Raw genomic sequence first — 22,455 nt, 5'->3', positions numbered from 1 at the left:
CCGAACACAAGCTGAAGGGAAAATTACTGTATTATAGAGGAGGTGATGACAGGACACTGAAAAATACCATAGGGATTAGACAAAGCCAGCCTGGAGTTACGAAAGGGAAATTGTGTTTAGCAGATAGGAAACAGAAGAGACAGGATAATTAGTTTGAGTGGAAGGCTGTAGGAGTACCACAGGGATGTCCAACTATTTGCAGACCGTGTCATAGAGTCAGAGAGGTGTACGACACAGAAACAGGCCCTTCAGTCCAACCTGTCCATGCCAACCAGGTATCCTAAACTAATCTCGTCCCATTTGCCAGCTTTTGGCCTATATCCCTCTAAACCCTTCCTATTCATATACCCATCCAGATGCCTTTTAAATGTTGCAATTGTACCAGCCTCCACCACTTCCTCTGGCAGCTCATTCCATACATGCACCACCCTCTGTTTGAAAGATTTGTCCCTTAGGTCCCTTTTAAATCCTTCCCTCTCATCTTAACCCTATGCCCTCTAGTTCTGGACTTCCCTAACCCTGGGGAAGAAGATTTTGTCTATTCACCCTATCCATGCCCCTCATGATTTTATAAACCTCTGTATGGTCACCCCTTAGCCATCGATGCTCCAGGGAAAACAGCACCAGCCTATTCAAGCCTCTAATCCTCCAATCCCAGCAAAATCCTTGTAAATCTTTTCTGAACCCTTTCAAGTTTCACAACATCCTTCCTACAGCAGGGAGACCAGAATTGTGTGAGGTATTTCTCCAAAAGTGGCCTCACCAATATCCTGTACAACCGCAGCATGACCTCCCAACTCCTGTACTCAATGCACTGACCTATGAAGGCAAGCATACCAAATGCTTTCTTCACTATCCTGTCTATCTGCAACTCCACTCTCAAGGAACTATGAATCTGCACCCGAAGTTCCCTCCAGGAGGTAGGTCTGTAGGTTTACGGTTCTGATCGAACCGCTGAAATTCTGGCATTCTCTTCTCTGCATGCTGCTGCTTCAGATTTTTTTCCTCTTTTGCAATTTCAAGTACCTTTTCCATTGTTGCATGGTCTGCATAAGGAATATGCAGCAAAGACTTAGCATCTGTGATTCAAAGACCTCTATTTGCTCCCACAGATCTTTATTTATTATCCAGACTTGGGAGGCCTTCAGGAAAGTGGATAGAATGACGCGCCTCGGGAGGATTCTCCTCGTTATAGGTCATTCATCTTTGCAGAATTACTCTCCCCTCACTTCACTGTACGTTTCTTTGTACTCATTTGGGTACCTGTGACAACAAAGCTAATTCCAACTCTTTAGCCTGCTTCTAACCCCTGCATCACATCTGTCACCTTCTGTTATAATTTATCCTCAACCCATTATCCTCCAATCCACATCATCTCATTGAATGACGGAACGGATTCGATGGGTCAAATGGCCATATTCTGTTCCTGCGTCATATGGACACCATCCAGGAGTCTCTCGATTTAAACACAGCTGTAAAGAAGAAGATACTTGTGATGATGCAGTGGCATTGGGAGGTTATTATGTCCTGGTGTTTTTGAAGAGAGTTTAAAAGGCAGAGGTGCCGAACTGTCTGGGGTATGGTAAATAGCTCATTTTAATGAAGTCTGAATGCATGTGGCTAGCTCTGACAGATCAGGATTTCTGGGTCACATCAGAAAATATTGGGGTCTGAAAACAGTTAGAAGCTTCAGTGAATGTCTCTGAGCTGCTCTCTGAATTTTTCTCTTGATATCCTCTTTCCTCCTGGATTGGAAAACTGCATGTGAGAATCTCTGTCTGAATTTGCCTTTCTGCCAAGGGGTGTACTTATGGGATGTTATTGTATTGGAACTGTTAATTAATAATGGGCACTGTATCTACTATTTGGTTAAGCTTTCCAATAGAGTTAAGTTATTCTAAATTTCTCTTTTTTTCTGTATTTTAACCACAATGTTTAAATAAATTGCACTTTAGTTAACATCAAGGAATTTGACCATCGCATTTGGGAAAGACACTTCATATTTTCCTTCAAATAAGAAAAAGTTAGGGTCCAGGCAACCTAAATAGTTTGAGAGGGTCTGGCCTGGTCCATAACATTTTGTACAAGGTCATTAGATAGAAGGCAGGGGCGAAATATCCAGTGACAAATGCTGTATGAACAAAAACAGCAAAGATAGTGGTGAACCAAGATTGGCGACCAGAGGTGAAAGGTGGAGCATTGTGAAACAAAATGGCTTCTCTGAATATCTGGAATGAACCCCAGAGGTGAACACGAGGTTCAAATCTTGAGTGGGTCTTGGTTTGCAAATCATCGAGGTTGTCCCATCTGGAGTGGAAGTATTATTTCCAGGTGTTCCCTCGATATTGCACTTGCACACGGCCGTCACAGATTGCGAGGGCTCGATGGATTGGTCTGCAGGAGAAAGACAATCAGGTAAGTGTAGAAAAAAAGACAGCCCTTCGGCCCATCTGATGGTGGCACATCGTGGTTCCTCCTTACAATGTAGTTAAAAGACATCAAACATACAGCTCCTCCTACAGATGGCACAGCCAAAGTCAAACTGGCTCAAAGCAAGTAAGTGGTACACCTCTGAGATAATTGTGATATCCTCACTGTACAATAATGTGTGACATGAGGAGAGGAGGATCTCAGACTCCATCTTAACCGGGGCCTCTGAAAGCGTGGCATGCTGTTGGATTGTGCTACTGTTTGCAACAGATAGTAGATCGCCCAGGAACGACAGTGCCACTGACGGTACTACGGAAACATACCAGGAGCTGGAAGAAAAATCTTTCCATACTTTGTTACTCCTTCTCTGCTTCTGATGTTATAGAAGCTAATATAAGTAGTGCCTCATCAAATACCTACTGGAGAGAAAAGTCAACATTGTGGGGGCAGATCAGTTTAACCATTGCACTCACTAGGCATTGCACTGCATCACTCCCTCTACACTGCATTACTCCCCCAGCACTGCATCACTTCCCAGCACTGCATTACTCCCTCAGCACTGCCTCACCTCCTCAGCACTGCATCTCTCCCTCAGCACTGCATCACTCCCTCAGCACTGCATCACTCCTTCAGCACTGCATCACTCCCTCAGCACTGCCTCACCCCCTCAGCACTGCATCTCTCCCTCAGCACTGCATCACTCCCTCAGCACTGCATCTCTCCCTCAGCACTGCATCTCTCCTTCAGCACTGCATCACTCCCTCAGCACTGCCTCACCCCCTCAGCACTGCATCTCTCCCTCAGCACTGCATCACTCCCTCAACACTGCATCACTCCCTCAGCACTGCATCTCTCCTTCAGCACTGCATCACTCCCTCAGCACTGCCTCACCCCCTCAGCACTGCATCTCTCCCTCAGCACTGCATCACTCCCTCAGCACTGCATCTCTCCCTCAGCACTGCCTCACCCCCTCAGCACTGCATCACTCCCCCAGCACTGCATCTCTCCCTCAGCACTGCATCACTCCTTTCAGCACTGCATCACTCCCTCAGCACTGCATCTCTCCCTCAGCACTGCATCACTCCCACAGCACTGCCTACTCCCTCAGCACTGCCTCACTCCTCAGCACTGCATCACTCTCCCAGTGCTGCATCATTCCCTCAGCACTTATCCAAATGTCTTTTAAATGTTGTAACTGTCCCTGCATCCACCTCTTCCTCAGGAAGTCCATTGCAGCCACAAACCACACTCTGTGTAAAAACGTTGCACCTCATGTCTTTTTTTAAATCTAGCGCATCTCACCCTAAACATATGCTCCCTAGTGTTGAAATGCCCCACCTGCCATTCCCTTTATCTGTGCCCCTCATGGTTTTATAAATCTCTATAAAGTCACCCTCCAACCTCCTATGCTCCAGCCTCTCCTTATATCTCAAACCTTCCATTCCCGGCAACATCCTGGTAAATCCCTTCTGAACCTTCTGCAGCTTAATAATATCCTTCCTATAACAGGGCGGCCAGAACTGGACACAGTGCTCCAGAAGAGGCCTCACCAAGTTCCTGTACAAGCTCAACACGACACCCCAACTCCTATATTCAAAGGGCTGAGTGATGAAGGCAAGTACAGCAAATGCCTCCTTAACCACGCTGCTGATTTTCCCTCCCAGATTTGCTCTCTTCTTAGATTGGTTGACCTTTTGGTTATTCTGTTTCACTTTTTTTTTGCATACGTTAGTCAAGACTACCTTAATGTTTTGGCACTCACTCTTCAACAGCACTAAGTTTCACATCAACTAAAATGTAAAACGATTGAGCATTTGTGCACATGAACTAACCATCTTCAGAAAAGAACACACTTCAATGGTATTACAGTAGCCTATGATTTTTTTTTAAGATGGATGAGGGGTCTGGGTAGGGAAATGGTTGTGATACCCTGTTCTATTGAACAGAATCTTCCTGGTACCTACCACTTGCCGAGTTGGGACCCATGGCTGGATGTGGAATGTTTCTTTTTCTCTCGATGAGAGACACGGGGCCAGGGACATCGGGGGTAAGAGCAGGGGTTTACTTCCCAAGGTTACAGCCTCGTCCGTCATCTGTGCCTGCGATTACCCCCTGGGATGGGGTATTTGGAGGCCTCACCAAACACTCAGGAAGGTCACCATAGTTCCCCAGTCTTCCTTTCCCACTAGGAATGGGGGCAATTGGTACAGGAGGTGGCGAGATAGGGCCTTTCAACTGGCCATTGATTGACCACTTTTAAGGGTCTTACAATTGGTTGGGGGGGCACGGGGGTCAATTGAAGCTTTTCATCTCGAATTTTGTGGCAATAAACTCACCAGGGGCAACCCGCCCAAGTATTTCCTCCTCTGCCCACTTCCGAGGAGAGGAAAGTCCCACCCTCCTCTGTGTAAATGGGAACCTTTGTATGTAAACAGTAACAGTGTAGTCCCAGGCTCTGGCCAGTGGGTGGCGCTGTGCAGCGACTTCCTGAAGCCCCTCTCCTGCCTCTTTGGCACATCAAGGGATCAAATTGACTGAGGAACGTGGGTTAAGACATACACTTACACCTCCGCTGTTGCCCAACGGGCCTGGCAGGTTGGATCCCATCAGTGCGTCAGGAGGACTGCACTGATCCTCTGGCCAGGCCCTCCGAATTGCCCTGTGGGAGACGGGGGCCACCATCTTGGCTTCCGAGCTCCTCGGCCCGCAGCACCGGCCGGCCAGCGCCCTCAACTCGGAGCGAAAGCGGTCGTTGAGCCAACAGTAGATGAAGGGGTTATAGCAGGTACTGCTGGTGGCAAGCCAGTGGAAGGTGAAATAGAGGGCATTGCTGCTCTGGATGAGCTGACTGGAGATGAGTACCACGTAGCAGTTGAGGGGCGACCAGCAAATGGCAAAGACCACCACCACCAGCATCATCATCTTAATGGTCTTCTTCTTCTTGTGGCGCTGGGCAGCATACTGCTCCAGGGTGATGTCCCCGACGGCGTTCCTCAGCCACAGTTTCTTGGCCACCGCGGTGTAGGCTATGGTGATGGCCAACAGCGGCAGAGCGTACAGCAGGCCAAAGGTGGCCAGATCCAAGTACTTCCAGACCACGTCGGAGGGCTGCGGGAAAGCGGGAACGCAAAGGCTCCGGACTGTTGTCTCCCTAGGATCACCAAACGGACAATAGTCAAGGATTGCGAGGAAGGGGAGTGTCTTCATTCAGAGAATCACAGGCATGTTCACACTTACACTCCAGAATGTACAGCTCAGTCATAAAACCTTCATCAGTTATACAGTCCTACAGCACGGAAACAGACTGTACAATCCAATCAATCCATGCCGACCGTAATCCCAAACTAAACTAGTCCCACCTGCCTGCTCCTATCCCATATCCCTCCGAACCTTTCCCATTCATGGACTTACCCAAATGTCTTTTAAACATTGTAACTGTAGCCACATCCATTACTCTCTCTGGAAGGTCATTCCACACACGAACCACTCTCTGTGTAAAATAACTACCCCTCATATCTTTTTAAAATCTTTCTCCTCTCACCTTAAAAATATGCCAGCCCCCCCATCCCCCCACCCCGGTCTCGAACTCCCCCACCCTAGGAAAAGACACCTATCATTCATCTTATTCATGCTTTTCATGATTTTATAAACCTCTATATGGTCACCCCTCAACCTCTGACGCGAGTGAAAAATGTCCCGCTCTATCCAGCCTCTCCTTATAACTCAAACCCTCCATACTCGGCAACATCCTGGGAAATCTCGGGAATCAGTCCAGTGAACCTTCACTCAATTCCCTTAATTGCAAGAATGTCCTTCCTCTGACTAGGAGACCAAACCTGCACACAATACTCATGGTGTGGCCTCACCAAGGCCCTGTATAACTGCAGCAAGAGATGTTCCCCCTGTCTCTGATCTCTGAAAAATCTTCCATTGTTTTCCTGACATTCACTCACCCCTGGGAGAGCCCTTCCTGATGAAGGGCTTTTGCCCAAAACATCAATTCTCCTGCTCCTTGGATGTTTTTTCAGCCACAATACCTTTGACACTTAATCACCCCTCAGCCTTCCCTTTTCAAGAGAATAGAGTCCCAGAATGTCTATCTTTTTCTGATATCCTTTCCAGATATATTTCCTGTTATTATAGAGTCATACAGCACAGAAACAGACCCTACAGTCCAACCAGTCCATGCCGACCATAATCCCAAACTAAACTAGTCCCACCTGCCTGCTCCTGGCCCATATCTCTCCAAACCTTTCCTCTTTATGGACTTACCCAAATGTCTTTTAAATTTTGCAACTGTACCCACATCCTTCACTTCCTCAGGAAGTTCATTCCACACACGAACCACTCTCTGTGTAAAAAAAGTTGTACCTTGTGTCTTTTTAAAATCTTTCTCCTCTCACCTTTAAATGTGCCCTTTATTCTTGTACCCCCACCCTAGGGAAAAGACAGCTCCCTTTTCAATACCCCTCATGATTTTAAAAACCTTTATAAGGTCACCTTTCAACCTCCAACACTCCAGGGAAAACAGTCCCAGCCTCTCCTTATAACTCAAACCTTCCATACCCAGCAACATCCTGGTAAATCTCTTCTGAACCCTCTCCAGTTTAATCATATCCTTCCTATAACAGGGAGACCAGAACTGGACACAGTGCTCCAGAGGAGGCCTCACTAATGTCCTGTACAACCTCAACATGACACCCCAACTCCTGTACTCAAAGGCCTGGGCAATGAAGGTAAGTGTGCCAAATGCCTTCTTAACCACCCTGCCTTTTTGTGATGTAAATTTTGAAGAATTATGTACCTGAACTCCAAGGTCTCTCTGCTCTACAACAGGATCAAAACCAGGTCAGGCACAAACATGACTAAAGTATTTGTTGTCACAGGCACAGAATGTGGATAGCAGACACTTCAGTCCAGTCTTCAATCTAACGCAACACTCACCCTCTGCATGAGTTGCACTTTATTTACAATATACAATTTTCAAGTCAGTGATATGCAATACACTCCAGCTGATAGGTAACACAGCGATTGTACGGACTTCACCTCAGAAACCAATTAGAAAAGCTTTTGAGGTTATTCCTTTGGCTACACTGGAAATGATTTGCCTGCGGGCATTGCAATTTCGAAATTGGAGTGGGCATATTTGTCCACCGAGATGGGTCAGCAAGGGTTGCTGTAGGCACTCTCAGCAGTGGTGATATTGGTTTTACATGTTGCAATTGATATGTAACATTTAGAGAGTGCTGCTGTGCAGAGCATCTTTGTACATTAATCACATTTAACAGGCAACAAATTAAGAAAGCAAGTGTTGACCTCCATTGCAAGAGAGGTGGCGTATATAAGTCAAGACCATGTGTGGGAGTAGTGACGAGGGTTGGGGGGGAGGCATGGGGTTAGCTGCCTCCCAGCACCAGGGACTCAGGTTCAATTCCAGCCTCGGGCGACTGTCTGTGTGGAGTTTGCGCATTCTCCCCCGTGACTGCATTGGTTTCCTCAGGGAGCTCCAGTTTCCTCCCACAGTCCAAAAGATGTGCAGGTCAGGGTGGGTTGGCCATGCTTAATTGTCCTATGGTACCCAGGGATGTGCAGGTTAGGGCGGATTGGCCGTGCTAAATTGTCCCATTGTGTCCAGGGATATGCAGGCTAGGGTGGATTGGCCGTGCTAAATTGTCCCATAGTGCCCAGGGATGTTCAGGTTAGGGTGGACTGGCCATGCTAAATTGTCCCATTGTGTCCAGGGATGTGCAGGTTAGGGTGGATTGGCCATGCTAAATTGTCCCATAGTGCCCAGGGATGTGCAGGTTAGGGTGCATTGGCCGTGCTAAATTGTCCCATAGTGTCCAGGGATGTGCAGGTTAGGGTGGATACGCTGTGCTAAATTGTCCCATAGTGTCCAGGGATGTGCAGGTTAGGGTGGATTGGCCATGCTAAGTTGTCCCATAGTGTCCAGGGATGTGCAGATTAGGGTGGATTGGCCGTGCTAAATTGTCCCATAGTGCCCAGGGATGTGCAGGTTCGGGTGGACTGGCCGTGCTACATTGTCCCATAGTGCCCAGGGATGTGCAGATTAGGGTGGATTGGCCGTGCTACATTGTCCCATAGTGCCCAGGGATGTGCAGGTTCGGGTGGACTGGCCGTGCTACATTGTCCCATAGTGTCCAGGGATGTGCAGATTAGGGTGGATTGGCCGTGCTACATTGTCCCATAGTGTCCAGGGATGTGCAGGTTAGGTGAATGACTCAGGGGTAAATGTAGCGGAATGGGTCTGGGCGAATTACTCTTCGGAGGGTCGGTATGCACTTGTTGGGCCGAATGGCCTGTTTCCACGTGGTAAGGATTCTAATTCCAATTCTAAATGTGGAACATTGCATACAATTCTAGTCAACCTGCTGTAGGAAGAATGGTATTAAACTGGAAAAGGTGCAAAAACGATTTATGAGGATGTTACCAAGAATGGGGTTATAAGGAGAGGCTGGATAGACTGGGACTTCTTCTATTTGAAGCCTAGGAGGTTGGTGGGTGACCACATTGAGGTTTATAAAACCATGAGTGGCATAGACAAGGAAAATGGCAAGAGTCTTTTCCCTAAAGTGGGGGCTATCAAGACTTGGGGGTGTATTTTTATGGTGAGAGGAGAAAGATTTAACAATGACAGGAGGGGCAACATTTTTACAGAGAGAGTGGTTCGTGTGTGGAATGAATTTCTTGAGGAAGTGGTGGATGGGGATACAGTTACAATGTTTAAAAGTCATTTGGATTCGTCCATGACTAGGAAAGGTTTGGAGGGATATGGGTCAGGAGCAGGCAGGTGGGACTAGTTTAGTTTGGGATTATGGTCGACATGAACTGGGTTGGACAGAAGGGTCTGTTTCCATACTGTATGATTCTATGACGCTATGAGGGAAGTTGGCTAAAGCCACTTTCTGATCTGATCTCATCAAACAGTGGGTCAGGATGGAAGGGCTGACTGGCCTCCTCCTGCTCCTATTTCCTATATTGTGTCACCTCAGTTGACAGCCATCTTGAATAGACGCCCTCTTTCCCACGTGCTGTGAATTTCAGGTCATAAAAATCTCAACTCGCAGCATATCTCATTCACCCATCACCCCCTCACCACCAACCCTCTCCCAATGACCTACCCTTCCTCCAGCACCATCTTGTCTTTGTCGTTACCTTTCCTCCTACTCGAGTCACCACGAGCTCTCGTCATCTCTATCTCCGCAATCTCCTCCAGCCCAAAACACCAATGAGAGATCTTTATGTTCTTCCAATGCCAGCCTCTGACGTGAATCGTTAATGCTAATCCTCCCAACATTGGTCGCTGTTCTTTTAGTTTCCAAGCTCTGGAACCGCCTCCCTGAACTCCACCACCTCTGTATCAGGACCACAGCATCGTTACAGTGCAGAGGGAGGTAGTTCCAAAGGCAAATGTAATGTTGCCATTCATCTCGAGAGGGCTGGAGAGCAAGGGCAGCGACGTACTGCTGAGGTTCTGGTCAGAATATTGTGAGGTGTTGTGGGCCCCATATCTAAGCAAGGATAGACTGGCCTTGACAGGGGAGGGGAGTTGGGGTGAGAGGAGGTTCACAAGAAGTGTAAAACCTTCAGGTAGAGGCTGGAAACCTTGCGACATTTAAAAATTATTTGGATGAGTACTTCAAATATCATAACATTCAGGGATATGAGACAAAGCAGGAAATTGGGATTAGCGCACTTTGAATGGTAATGTCAGTACAGACTTGATGGGCCAAAGGGCTTTTTCTGTGCTGTATAAATCTATGAATCAAGATGGTGGTAGGAACTCAGGTTTGAGGTTTCAGCTGAAAACGAGGGAGGATAGATGAACAAGGAGCCTCACCTCTATGTGTACTTAACGCTTGCAGTACCCGAGGCAAGTTAGAAGATAAATTCAGAAATCGGAGTGGAGAGGAGCTAGGTTGACAGTTTAACAAAAAAATCCAAAGAACTGCGGATGCTGGGAATCGCAAACAAAACCAGAACTTGCCGGACAAACTCAGCAGGTCCATGGAGAGAAAGTAAAGTCAACATTTCGGGTCCAGTGATCCTTCTTGAGAACTGTAAACTGAGGGCTACCATTTTTAATTACCCTCTGTTCCAGCCACTTCCCCACAGGCCACTATAACTACATTACACAGAAAGATCCCAGTTCATTTTTATTGATCTCTGAGTGTTACATGCAAGCCTGTTTTTTTTTATTGAGGTAAGGACATCACAATGATTGCTCCTGGAGATGTTAGAAGCAGTTTCGAGAACTTCGTTTGACTGGCACCCAGGATAGGAGGAGTTATCCTGAGAGGATAGAGACTGGGCCAATACCCCCAGAATGAGCGGTGATCTTATTGAGACTAATGAGGTCCTCAGGGTTGAAGGTAAGAGTTTCCTTCCATTTGTGAGAGAGTCTAAAACTCGGGGTCAGTAGCTTAAAGATCATGGCTCTAGTCTTTTGATTTCATTTGATTTGATTTAGATCCTTCAGTCCAACTCGTCCATGCTGACCAGATATCCTAACCTAATCTAGTCCCATTTACCAGCATTTGGCCCATATCTCTCTGAACCCTTCTGATTCATGTACCCATCCAGATGCCCTTTAAATGTTGTAATTGTACCAGCCTCCACCACTGCCTCTGGCAGCTCATTCCATATGCGTACCACCTTCTGTGTGAAAAAGTTCCTTTTTAAATCTTTCTCCTCTCCCTTAAACCTATGCCGTCTAATTTTGGACTCCCCTACCCTGGGGAAAAAAAGACCTTGTCTATTTATCCTATCCATACCCCTCATGATTTTACAAACCTCTATAAGGTCATGCCTCAGCCTCTGACACTCCAGCGAAAACTGTCCCAGCCTAGATTTCTCTCCCTGAGTCAGTAATTATCCCCCTACCAACACATTACTTTGAAATGAGTGCCATGATTTTTGAGTAATTACACTTCAAGGTTGAAGCTTTTGATTTGATTTGATTTGATTTATTATTTCACGTGTACTGAGAGACAGTGAACAGTATTGTTTTGCATGCTGTCCTAGCAGATCATACCTTACACCGTGCTGTTCAGGTATGGGAGAAATGGTGGCTCAGTGGATAACACTGCTGCCTTACAGCGAAGGGACCTGGGTTCGATTCTATCCTTGGAGTTTGCACGTTCTCCCCCATCTCTGTGTGGGTTTCCTCCCACCGTCCAAAGAGGATTGGGTTAGGGTGGATTAGCCATGCTAAATTGCCCATAGAGTGCAGGCTAGGTGCATTAGCCATGGGAAATGCAAGAGTTTTGGGGTTGGGTTGCTCCTCGGGGGATCGGTATGGTCCAAATGGCCTGGTTCCACACTGTAGGGATTCTATGTCAGGGTAATAGAAGAGAATATGGTGTTACAGTAGAGATGAGCAGATTTTCTTTCCTCTCTGAAGGGCAGGAGTCTTTCCACCCACCCTGAGAATGGTGGATGTGGAGTTATTGAGAATCGTTTGGATAGAGGTGTGGCGGAGACAGTTAGACTTTTGGGTGTCAGAGGCTGTAAGGGGTGGGTGGGAGTGAGGACAGTGGCTAAGATCAGATCAGCCCCACTCTCATCGAGCAGGCTAGATTGACCAAATGGCCTATTCCTGCTCCTAATGAGCAGGCGCCCATGGCAGCCAACTACCTGACCCGTGGGCCCATCACCTCTTGCAGCCAACACTCAAGGCCCATGGCCTGGAAAGAGGAGGGTTTAGGCTCGGCCAAGAAGGGCCAAAGGGTCTGGCTGTATACTGCGCGGCTCTGTGTTCCATCGCCTCCCGCGTTCCTGGACTGTGCGGGCTGGCCTACCTGTACACAAAGCGGAAGAGCCTCTGGTAAATAGCGTGAGGCAGCGAGAAGCAGGAGGCCAGGACCCAGATGCCAGCGACGCAGATGATACCCCGGGGAACCGACATGCGAGGCTTCAGAGGATGCACAATCGCCTGTAAGCAAGCATCGACAGTCGAGTAATTACCACTGCAGCTTTCACTGAACCGAACAGAGTGACTCATGCGCAGTTCAGTCTGTGACACACCGTCCGCGCTCTGTGTTTCAATGAGTCTGTGGAGCTGCTGACGTGTCCTATGTTCAAAACAACTTCCTCAGCAAAGACAAAGGCTCCTCAGTTCTTCCTGGTTATCCAGGCTGAGTCAGTCTGGGATGCAGATGAAGCCAACGTTTACTGCCCCGTCTCTCAGCGCTTTTGAACTGAGTGGCCCATTTAGCCATTTCAGGGTCACCCACATCAGGGGTCGGGGAGTCACGTCTAGGCCGGACTGGGTAAGGACGGCAGATTTCCTTCCCTTAAGGGCATTAGGGAGAGCGTTTCTTGAGATAAGATTTTAAGCTGCGGAGAGGCGTTGCCATGTCACCAGAGCCCCGCACTAAGGTCTTGGAGATGCAAATTCAAATCCCCATCTTGGCAAATGGTGCAATTTGATAACAATCTGGAACGAAGGACCATCATTGATTGTCTTAACAACCCTTCTGACTCATTTTAGGGACAGAGAGCTGCCATCCTTACCCAGTCTGGCCTACATGTTGGGTGGCATGGTGGCTCAATGGTTAGCACTGCTGCCTCACAGCACCCGGGTTCAATTCCACCCTCGGGCATATGGCCGTGTGGAGTTTGCACATTCTTCTGTGTCTGCTTGGGTTTACGCCGGTTTCCTCCCACAGTCCAAAGATGTGCAGGCTAGGGTAGATTGGTCATGGGGAATTGCACCATGGGGTCTAAGGATGGGCAGACTGGGTGGGTTAGCCATGGGAAATGTCTGGTTACAGGGATTGGATGGGATTCTCTTCAGAGGGCCATTATGGACTCAAAGGGCCGATTGGCCTGTTTCCACACTGTAGGGATGCTATGATACATGTGACTCCAGACCCACAGCAATGGGATTGACACATAAGTGTCTTCTGGACAATTAGGGGTGGGAAATAAATGTAGGCCCAGCCAGTGACATCCGCAGCCCATGAATAGTAACCAAATTTAAACCCAGCTACACCAGAACATTAATGAATTGGCAACATTACCACTGTGCCACCATTTCCCCTGGATCAGATCAGCTATTTTTAAAACATTTACTCATTCACAGGATGAGGGCTAGACCCAGTATTTATTGCCCATCCCCAACTGCCCAGAGGGCAATTAAAAGTCAACCACATTCCTGTGATTCTGGAGTCACATGTAGGCCAGACCAGGTAAGGATGGCAGTGTCCTTCCCTAAAGGATATTAGTGAACCAGATGGGTTTTTCCAACAATGGATTCATGGTTGTCCTTAAACACATAATTCCAGATTTTTATTCAAATTCCACCATCTGCTGTGGCAGGATTCAAACCTGAGTCCCCAGAACATTACCAGGATCTCTGGATTTTAATAGATAATAATAGACAATAGGTGCAGGAGTGGGCCATTCTGCCCTTCGAGCCTGCACCACCATTCAATATGATCATGGCTGATCATCCTTAATCATTATCCTGTTCCTACCTTATCTCCATAATCCTTGATTCCACAATCCTTGAGAGCTCTATCCAACTCTTTCTTAAATGAATCCAGAGACTGGGCCTCCACTGCCCTCTGGGGCAGAGCATTCCACACAGCCACCACTCTCTGGGTGAACAAGTTTCTCCTCATCTCTGTCCTAAATGATCTACCCCGTATTTTTAAGCTGTGTCCTCAGGTTCGGTACTCACCCATCAGCGGAAACATGTTTCCTGCCTCCAGAATGTCCAATCCCTTAATAATCTTATATGTCTCAATCAGATCCCCTCTCAAGTCTTCTAAACTCAAGGGTATACAAGCCCAGTCGCTCCAATCTATCAGCGTAAGGTAGTCCCGCCATTCCAGACCCGAGTTACTCTCTTTCAAATTCGATTTGAAATTCTACCATGTTGCTATCCTTAAAGGATCCGTAACTGAGATCTCTTATCAATCTAACCTCATTATACATTCCTAGATGTAGGTAGGTTGCCAGGTAGATTCTCTAATGCATTGTTCGTAGAAGCTATCCCTGATGTACTCTCGAAATTCATCTTTCATGTTATCCTTATCCATGTGATCTGTCCAGTCAATATGCAAATTAAAATCACATGACAGTTAGTACTTTGTCCCCAATACCATGTGCCCTAATTTTGCTGACTAACCTCCTATGTGGGACTTTATCAAAAGCTTTCTGAAAGTCCAGGTACACTACATCTACTGGATCTCCCTCGTCCATCTTCAGAGTTACATTGTCAAAAGATTCCAGAAGATTAGTCAAGCATGATTTCCCCTTCATAAATCCATGCTGACTCTGACCTATCCTGTTACTACTATCCAGATGTGTCATAATTTCATCCTTTATAATAAACTCCAGGATCTTTCCCACCACTGAAGTCAAACTAACTGGTCTATAATTTCCTGTTTTCATTCTCCCACCTTTCTTAAAAAGTGGTACAACATTAGCCACCCTCCAATCCGCAGGAACTGATCCTGTGAAAAATAATCGCCAACGCATCCACGATTTCTCGAGCCACTTCCTTCAGTACCCTGGGATGTAGACCATCAGGCCCCGGGGACTTATCAACCTTCAGACCTAACAGTCTCTCCAACACCAATTCCTGGCAAATATAAATTAACAGTCTAGCGATAATACCAATAAGCCATCACCTCCCCATGTACCATCATTAAAGTGCAGTTATTGGCCTGGTTTAGAGGATGTCTAAAGGGCTGATTATTGGAGAGGGGAGCGTGGGGGTGGGATGTTTGAGGTGGTTCTCGTTGCAAGATTAGTTGGCCCACTTTGGAACAAAAGAGATTGACGGGGAAGTGGTATACAAGATTATGTTGCATCTAGATAGGTGTACGGGAAGGGTCTCTTGCAGTTACAAAGGTGCATGGACACAGCTGTAAGGTTTTGGGTTTGAGATGCAGGAGAGGGATGTGATGAGGAAGGAGTTGCACTGCGAGTGGAATGACCTAGACCTCACTGGCCACGATGTGAGGGATGGAAGATGGGACAATGAACGACTTCAGAAGAGAAAGAGGTGGGCACTTGGAGGGAAATCAACTCCCAGGGAGCCATCTGGGGTATGGAGTGCTATTACGTAGCGAGATGGCATGGATTCGATGGACTGAACAGCCTCCTGTACGTGACTCTCCAAAAGACCCTGGGTTAGGATGGAGGATAAGGATAGGACGTTCACCTTGCAAAGACTATGGTCTTGTTGTAGAAATTAGGCTCCAATTTACTTTATTACTTTAATGGGATTGAGGCATACAATGGGAATGGGGCAACATTCATTTGTCCACCTCTAACTGCCTTGGTGGCCATTTCACAGACAACAACCCCCCCCCAAACTTTGGCTGTGGGTTGGGGGTCACATGTAGGCCAGACCAGATAAAGACCGTAGATTTCTTTGGTGAACTGAGACTGGCTTTACATTTCATGCAATGTAGATCTGACCGCCTCAGGGTGGGATTTGTACTCAAGTCTTCAAGAGTTCTTTGCTTCGTGTGCAGGAGAGTAAATGGAACAACATCACCACTACATCACCATAGGTCTCCCAATGGCCCCAGAAAGTGGCTCAATCCCCTTGAAACACTAGGAGAAAGTGACGACTGCAGATCAGAGTCGAGAGGTTGATGCTGGGGGGGGGGGGGGGGGGAGCTGGAAAAGCTGAGCAGGTCAGGCAGCATCCGAGGAGCCAGAGAATCGGGGTTTCAGGCAAGAGCCTCTCATTCCTGATGAAGGGCTTTTGCCCGAAACGTCGATTCTCCTGCTCCTCGGATGCTGCCTGACCTGCTGTGCTTTTCCAGCACCACACTCTCGCCTTTGGAAACACTGCCATTCTTGGGGCAACTGTGATCTCACGGGGGGGGGGGGGGGGGGTATAAAGGGGTTAAAATGCCAGAGAGTTGCCAGACCATTTTGTTATGGAAAGCTGGTTATACAGAGGTGAGGGAAAGGAGTGCAGAGAAGATTTACAACAGAGTATTGTGGACAGTGAAGAGGGTTACTAAGATTACAAAGGGACCTTGATCAATTGGACCATTGGGCTGAAGAGGGGCAGATAGAGTTTAATTTGGATAAATGCGAGGTATTACAGGGGTTCAGGTACATGATAATTTGAAGTTTGCATCACAGGCCGGTTAAGTGTTTAGCCTGCCTCCCTTCATTGTTCAGTCCTTTGAGTGCAGGGCTGTAAATAAACAGTGCCGCAGATCACAGTGGGTCGGGCAGCATCCGTGGAGAGAGAGCAAGCTATCGTTTCGAGGCTAGATTACTGTCGCTCAGAGCTTCACGTCAGCGCTGACGATGAATCATCTCGATGCAAAACACGAGCTTGCTCTCTGCACGGATGCTGCCTGATCTCCAGCCCTTTTTGTTCTCAGTACAGAGTCCAGCATCTGCAGTAAATTGCTCCTGCTTTGATGACAGGGGTTGGGACGTCATGTTGAGGCTGTACAAAACATTGGTAAGGCCTCTCCTGGCATAGCGTGTCCAGTGCTAGTGCCCCTGTTATAGAATTTATATATATATAAACTGCAGAGGGTCCAGAAGAGATTTACCAGGATGTTGCCGGGTAAGGAGAGTTTGAGTTATAACGAGAGGCTGGATAGTCTGGGATATTTTTCACTCACGTCAGAGGCTGACCTTATAGAGGTTTATAAAATCATGAATGGCATAGATAAGGTGAATTACAGGTGTCTGGTGTCTTTTCCTAAGGTAGGGGAGTTCGAGACCCAGTGAGGGGGGGGAGGGCATATTTTTAAGGTGAGAGGAGAAAGATTTTAAAAAGATATGAGGGGTAGTTATTTTACACAGAGAGGGGTTTGTGTGTGGAATGAACGTCCTGAGGAAGTGGTGGATGTGGGGACAGTTACAATGTTTAAAAGACGTTTGGATAAGTCCATGAATAGGAAAGGTTTGGAGGGAGATGGGCCAGGAGCAGGCAGGTGGGACTAGTTTAGTTTAGGATTACGGTCGGCATGGACTGGTTGGACTGTAGGGTCTGTTTCTGTGCTGTATGACTCTATAATAACAGGAAATATATCTGGAAAGGATATCAGAAAAAGATAGACATTCTGGGACTCTATTCTCTTGAAAAGGGAAGGCTGAGGGGTGATTAAGAGTCAAAGGTATTGTGGCTGAAAAAGCATCCAAGGAGCAGGAGAATTGATGTTTTGGGCAAAAGCCCTTCACCAGGAAGGGCTCTCCCAGGGGTGAGTGAAAGTCAGGAAAACAATGGAAGATTTTTCAGAGATCAGAGACAGGGGAAACATCTCTTGCTGCAGTTATACAGGGCCTTGGTGAGGCCACACCTTGAGTATTGTGTGCAGGTTTGGTCTCCTAGTCAGAGGAAGGACATTCTTGCTATTGAGCAATTCCAGCGAAGGAACACCAGACTGATTCCCGGGATGGCAGGACTGATGTATGAGGAAAGACTGGATCGACTGGGCTTGTACTTGCTGGAATTTAGAAGGAGGAATCTCATGGAACATATAAAATCCTGATGGGACTGGACAGGCTAGATGCCAGAGGAATCGTCCCGATGTTGAGGGAAGTCCAGAACTCAGGGGTCAGAGTCTAAGAATAAGGGGATAAGCCATTCAGGATGGAGATGAGGAAGAATTTCTTCACTCTGAGAGTAGGGAGCCTGTGGAATTCTCTCCCACAGGAAGCTGTTGGGGATAGCTCAGCAGATATATTCAAAAGAGATTTGGACGTGCGGCTAAAGGGATCAAGGGTAATGGAGAGAAAGCAAGAGCAGGATTCTGAAATTGCACAGCCAACCATGATCATATTGAATGGTGGGGCAGGCTTGAAGGGCCGAATGGCCTACTCCTGCAGCTATTTTCTATGTTCCTATGTCTCCTCTTGCGGTGAAGGGGAAAACTAGGAGACCACCACTAATGAATCCAATCAGGTATTGAGGAGATTGGTCTTCACCCGGACAGTGGGGAGACTGTGAATCTCACTTGCACAGGGAGACATTGAGGGAAGCATTATAGATTACCACTGGTGGAAGCTGGAAGCTGCAGGAGTAGGGAACATGATGATTGATTTAATGGAGGAAGTGTCTGTTTCTGTGCTGCATAACCCTGGGTGAACAAAGCGCGGGAACGATCAGAGTGAGGAGGGAATGGAGTTACTTGTCAGTTGGACTGAAGAGGTAGGAATGGGATCAGAGAGCCATGTCTCTCAGACGTGGGTTGGGGTCTGGAATGTCAAGGATAGTTGGTTTTTTGATAACTGCTGTGTGGCGTCCATTTATGGTTTCTGGCTCCCAGGCCAAACTTGGCTGGAGTTACGTGGACGAATGTTGGAAATCACTGGAGGGGGAGGAGCCTCCATTCAAATTCTCGATTGCAGGACAGGGACAGTGCCTGGGTTCGGGAAAGAGTGGCTGGATACAAGGGCTCCAAGGGTGAAGGGAGATGGGGGTGGTGGGGAGCGGGGGAGCCAGTGGATGAACACGCAGTGGACCTACCTGGTACCTGTCCAGGGCGATGGCGGTCAGAGTCAGTGCGGAGACGTGGAGCGAGCAGTACTGGGCGAAACGACTGACGTGGCACATAGTCTTGCCAAAGATCCAGGTGCTGTTCACAAACCGGACCTAAGGGAGAACGTTACAGCTCAGCGTTGGAGGTGATGCTGTCTTCCTGTTCCACCCACCCCACCCACCCACAAGCCACAGTCCCCTTTGTGACTTGAGAAGACCTCACCAACCCATACCCAGCCAACAACTGCTTTAAGTGAGGTCAATCTACTTTCTATCACCAACCTGTTCAGAGATGTTAAGGCATATACTCTGGAGCAGGTGAGACTTGAACTCGAGTCTCCTGGCTCAGAGGTTGGGACACTAGCACCGCAGGAGTCTCCAGTAAACCCGTTGCTTGCCTTGAAGTGCATAGGATGGCATGGTGGCTCAGTGGTTAGCGCTGCTGCCTCACGGCGCCAGGGACCCGGGTTCAATTCCAGCCTCGGGTGACTGCCTTTGTGCAGTTTGTACATTCTCCCCTTGTCTGGTCTGCATGGGTTTCCTCCCACAATCCAAAGATGCACAGGTTAGGGTGGATTGGCCGTGCTAAATTGCCCCATAGTGCCCAGGGATGTGCAGGTTAGGGTCGATTGGCCATGCTAAATTGTCCCATAGTGCCCAGGGATGTGCAGGTTAGGGTCGATTGGCCGTGCTAAATTGCCCACGGTGTTCAGGGATGTGCAGGTTAGGTGCATTAGTCAGGGGAAATGTAGAGTAGCAGGGGAATGGATATGCATGGGTTACTCTTCGGAGGGTCGCTGTGGACTTATGGGGCTGAAGGGCCTGTTTCCACACTGCAGAGATTCATTGATAGGAAAGATTTTGCAGTTGGGTAGCGCCTTCCAGGACCTCCGACCCTCCCATTGCTTCTCCACAGCCCAGCACAAATGCGAGGGCTGTAGCCGCCAGGCTGTACACAGCAAGATCCCGCAAGCGGTATCGAAGGTGCCATCCTCCATTTGGTGACTGGGAGAGATCCATACTCCCTTTTGGAGTAAGGCAGGGTTGAACATCCAGGCTCAAGGACAGCTCAGCACCTCCTGCAGGTCATCCGTGGGAGTGTCAGCCTGGTTTATGAGGGCTCTGGATTGGACCTTGAACTGATGGCAGGGGCTGAAGGGCTCACTTGGAAAATAAGTGGGGTTGAGCATGGAGTGGTGTTGAGACAACTCTGAACTAATGCTCTCCGGACTGGTGACAAGAATTAAAGGCTGCAGCAAACTGTTTGGAGACAGCATGGGGATGGACTCCAAACTGGCAGCTCCACAACTTAGTGGCCATACAAAGGGTTTGCCAGCTGGTGAGAGAGGCAGTGCCACCTGGTTAACCACAGCAAAACTTCACAACCTAGCCACGGACCAAAACACATGGTCAAGAATATCCTCTTCAGAACGTGGCACCTGAACAGGGTCAGAGGAACCGTATTGGCTAGATACAGAGTAAAGCTCCCTCTACACTGTCACCCCATCAAACACTGCCAGGACAGGGACAGCACGGGGCTAGATACGGAGTAAAGCTCCCTCTACACTGTCCCCCATCAAACACTGCCAGGACAGGGACAGCATGGGGCTAGATACGGAGTAAAGCTCCCTCTACACTGTCCCCCATCAAACACTCCCAGAACAGGGACAGCACGGGGTTAGATACAGGGTAACGTTCCTCTACACTGTTCCCCCATCAAACACTCCCAGAGCAGGGACAGCACGGGGTTAGATACAGAGTAAGGCTCCCTCTACACTGTCCCCCATCAAACACTCCCAGGACAGGGACAGCACGGGGTTAGATACAGAGTAAAGCTCCCTCTACACTGTCCCCCAACCAACACTCCCAGGGCAGGGACAGCACGGAGTTAGATACAGAGTAATTCTGGTCGTAGGAATTCAATGATACCATGACTGGGGAGTAGAGGGGATGGATGCGAGGGTTGGAGGTAAGGAGTAGGGACACCCTCAAGGCAGCCATGATCCAGCGAGTGAAGGTGAGTTCCAACCTACCAGAGTGAAGGGGGTGTTGAGCAGGGTTATCATCAGGTCTGCTATGGCCAGGTTGGTGATGAAGAGGCCAGTTGCTGTGTTCACTCTCTTGTTCTTCAGCAATACTTGGCACACCAGGAGGTTTCCGAATAGGGAGACGGTGATGGTGAGTGTGTAAGCGCCGATCAGTAATGCCCTGACCGTCAGGCTCTGAGAGCCCGTACTGTGCCGGACCGAGTGGATGAGGTTCCTCAGCAGCTCCAGGGAGACGTTGCTGAAGGTGGACTCGTTGAAGGTTCCGTCCGGCTGAAGGAGATCGTCCCGGGAGAAGGCAGATTCGTTAGCCATGGTGGTGGCTGAGTCCCTCCCCACCGGGGGGTCAGCGGCCTGGTCAGACAGAGTCTCCCCCCATCCCTGGGGGTCTGTCTCCTCTCTGTGTCCCTGGGAGGTAGGGGTCTGTGTCCCTAGGGATGGGGCTTTGTGTCCCTGGGAGGTAGGAGTCTGTGTCCCTAGGGATGGGGCTTTGTGTCCCTAGGGGTGGGGGTCTGTGTCCCTGGGAGGTAGGGGTCTGTGTCCCTAGGGGTGGGGCTTTGTGTCCCTGGGAGGTAGGGGTCTGTGTCCCTAGGGGTGGGGTGTCCCTGGGAGGTAGGGGTCTGTGTCCCTAGGGGTGGGGGTTTGTGTCCCTAGGGATGGGGCTTTGTGTCCCTGGGAGGTAGGGGTCTGTGTCCCTGGGAGGTAGGGGTCTGTGTCCCTAGGGGTGGGGGTTTGTGTCCCTAGGGATGGGGCTTTGTGTCCCTGGGCGTGTCCCTGGGGGTGGCTGTGTCTCCTCTCCGTGTCCCTGGGGGTGGCTCTGTCTCCTCTCCGTGTCCCTGGGGGTGGCTCTGTGTCCTCTCCGTGTCCCTGGGGGTAAGAGCTGCTCCAGTGCTGGGTTTGGGGACGGGTCTCCGGTCCCGTCACACGGATGATTTGCCAAGGTGTCGGGGTCAGATGGAATGAAAGGGAAAGGTCCGGTCAGTTTCTGGGTGAAAGTAACAGCCGAGTGGCCGGACTGGTCAGAACCGACCGGTCAGCGCGAGGTGAAACTGAAGGGTCCGGTTAGTTTCAGATTTAAAGACAGCGTTGGTCCAACCGGTCTGATATTTATCTGCCTGTCTCGCTCTCTCTCTCTCGTTCTCCCTCTCTTTGCCTTTCTCTCTCTTTCTTCCCACTTTCTCTCTCTGTCTCTTTCGCTCTCTCTCCTCCCGCACCCCAGCCTCCTCTTTCTCTTTCTCTCTCTCTCTCTCTGTCTTTCTCTCTGACGGGATCCTGGGGACGCCGCCTCTCGCAGCTCCAGCTCGGATGCAACTAAGGCTGAAGGAGAGATAGAGGGAGGGAGAGAGAGAGAGAGAGAGAGGAAGGGCGAGAGGAGGGGAGGGGGGAGAGAAAGGAAGGGTGTGAGGGTAGAGAGAGAGAGAGAGGGAGGGAGAGAGAGAGAGACGAGGGGTGGGGGAAGAGGGAGAAAGAGGAGGAGTGGGG

The 22,455-nt window shown here is 48.8% G+C and overlaps 1 protein-coding gene and 1 long non-coding RNA gene across 3 annotated transcripts in view; one reads left to right on the top strand and one right to left on the bottom strand.

Annotated features, from left to right (window-relative positions):
• Positions 1-1,543: 1,543 nt before the first annotated feature.
• On the bottom strand, positions 1,544-21,289 carry LOC122544424 (probable G-protein coupled receptor 83). Of its 2 annotated transcripts, none has more exons than XM_043683671.1 (5): positions 20,962-21,289; positions 18,917-19,042; positions 12,252-12,385; positions 4,990-5,581; positions 1,544-2,394 (listed from the first exon to the last, which is right to left on the bottom strand). In XM_043683671.1, the coding sequence occupies exons 1-5, from the start codon at positions 21,286-21,288 to the stop codon at positions 2,365-2,367; spliced, it is 1,209 nt and encodes a 402-aa protein (XP_043539606.1). In that variant the 5' UTR covers position 21,289; the 3' UTR covers positions 1,544-2,364. The 2 variants fall into 2 exon arrangements, with proteins under 2 accessions (XP_043539606.1, XP_043539608.1); XM_043683673.1 differs by having other exon boundaries at positions 4,996-5,581.
• A 455-nt stretch (positions 21,290-21,744) lies between these two features.
• The window catches only part of LOC122544320, a 17,871-nt gene continuing 17,160 nt past the window's right edge, over positions 21,745-22,455 (top strand). Inside the window, exon 1 of the long non-coding RNA XR_006310317.1 lies at positions 21,745-21,846. This is a non-coding gene — a long non-coding RNA (uncharacterized LOC122544320). The remainder of the gene's footprint in view (positions 21,847-22,455) is intronic.

This window comes from Chiloscyllium plagiosum, chromosome 48, assembly GCF_004010195.1.
Source record: "Chiloscyllium plagiosum isolate BGI_BamShark_2017 chromosome 48, ASM401019v2, whole genome shotgun sequence".
NCBI classification, from domain to species: Eukaryota; Metazoa; Chordata; class Chondrichthyes; order Orectolobiformes; family Hemiscylliidae; genus Chiloscyllium; species Chiloscyllium plagiosum.
Note: the sequence above shows the minus strand (reverse complement) of the source record. Positions and strands in the feature narration are given on the sequence as shown.

Excerpts from the sequence above, each read along its gene's own strand:
- LOC122544424 (XM_043683671.1), bottom strand. The coding sequence starts at position 21,288 with ATGGCTAACGAATCTGCCTTCTCCCGGGACGATCTCCTTCAGCCGGAC. Across the intron at positions 12,386-18,916 it reads TCGCCCTGGACAGGTACCAG|GCGATTGTGCATCCTCTGAA; the intron begins GTAGGTCCACTG and ends GCTTGCTTACAG. Across the intron at positions 5,582-12,251 it reads CTCTTCCGCTTTGTGTACAG|GGAGACAACAGTCCGGAGCC; the intron begins GTAGGCCAGCCC and ends TGGTGATCCTAG.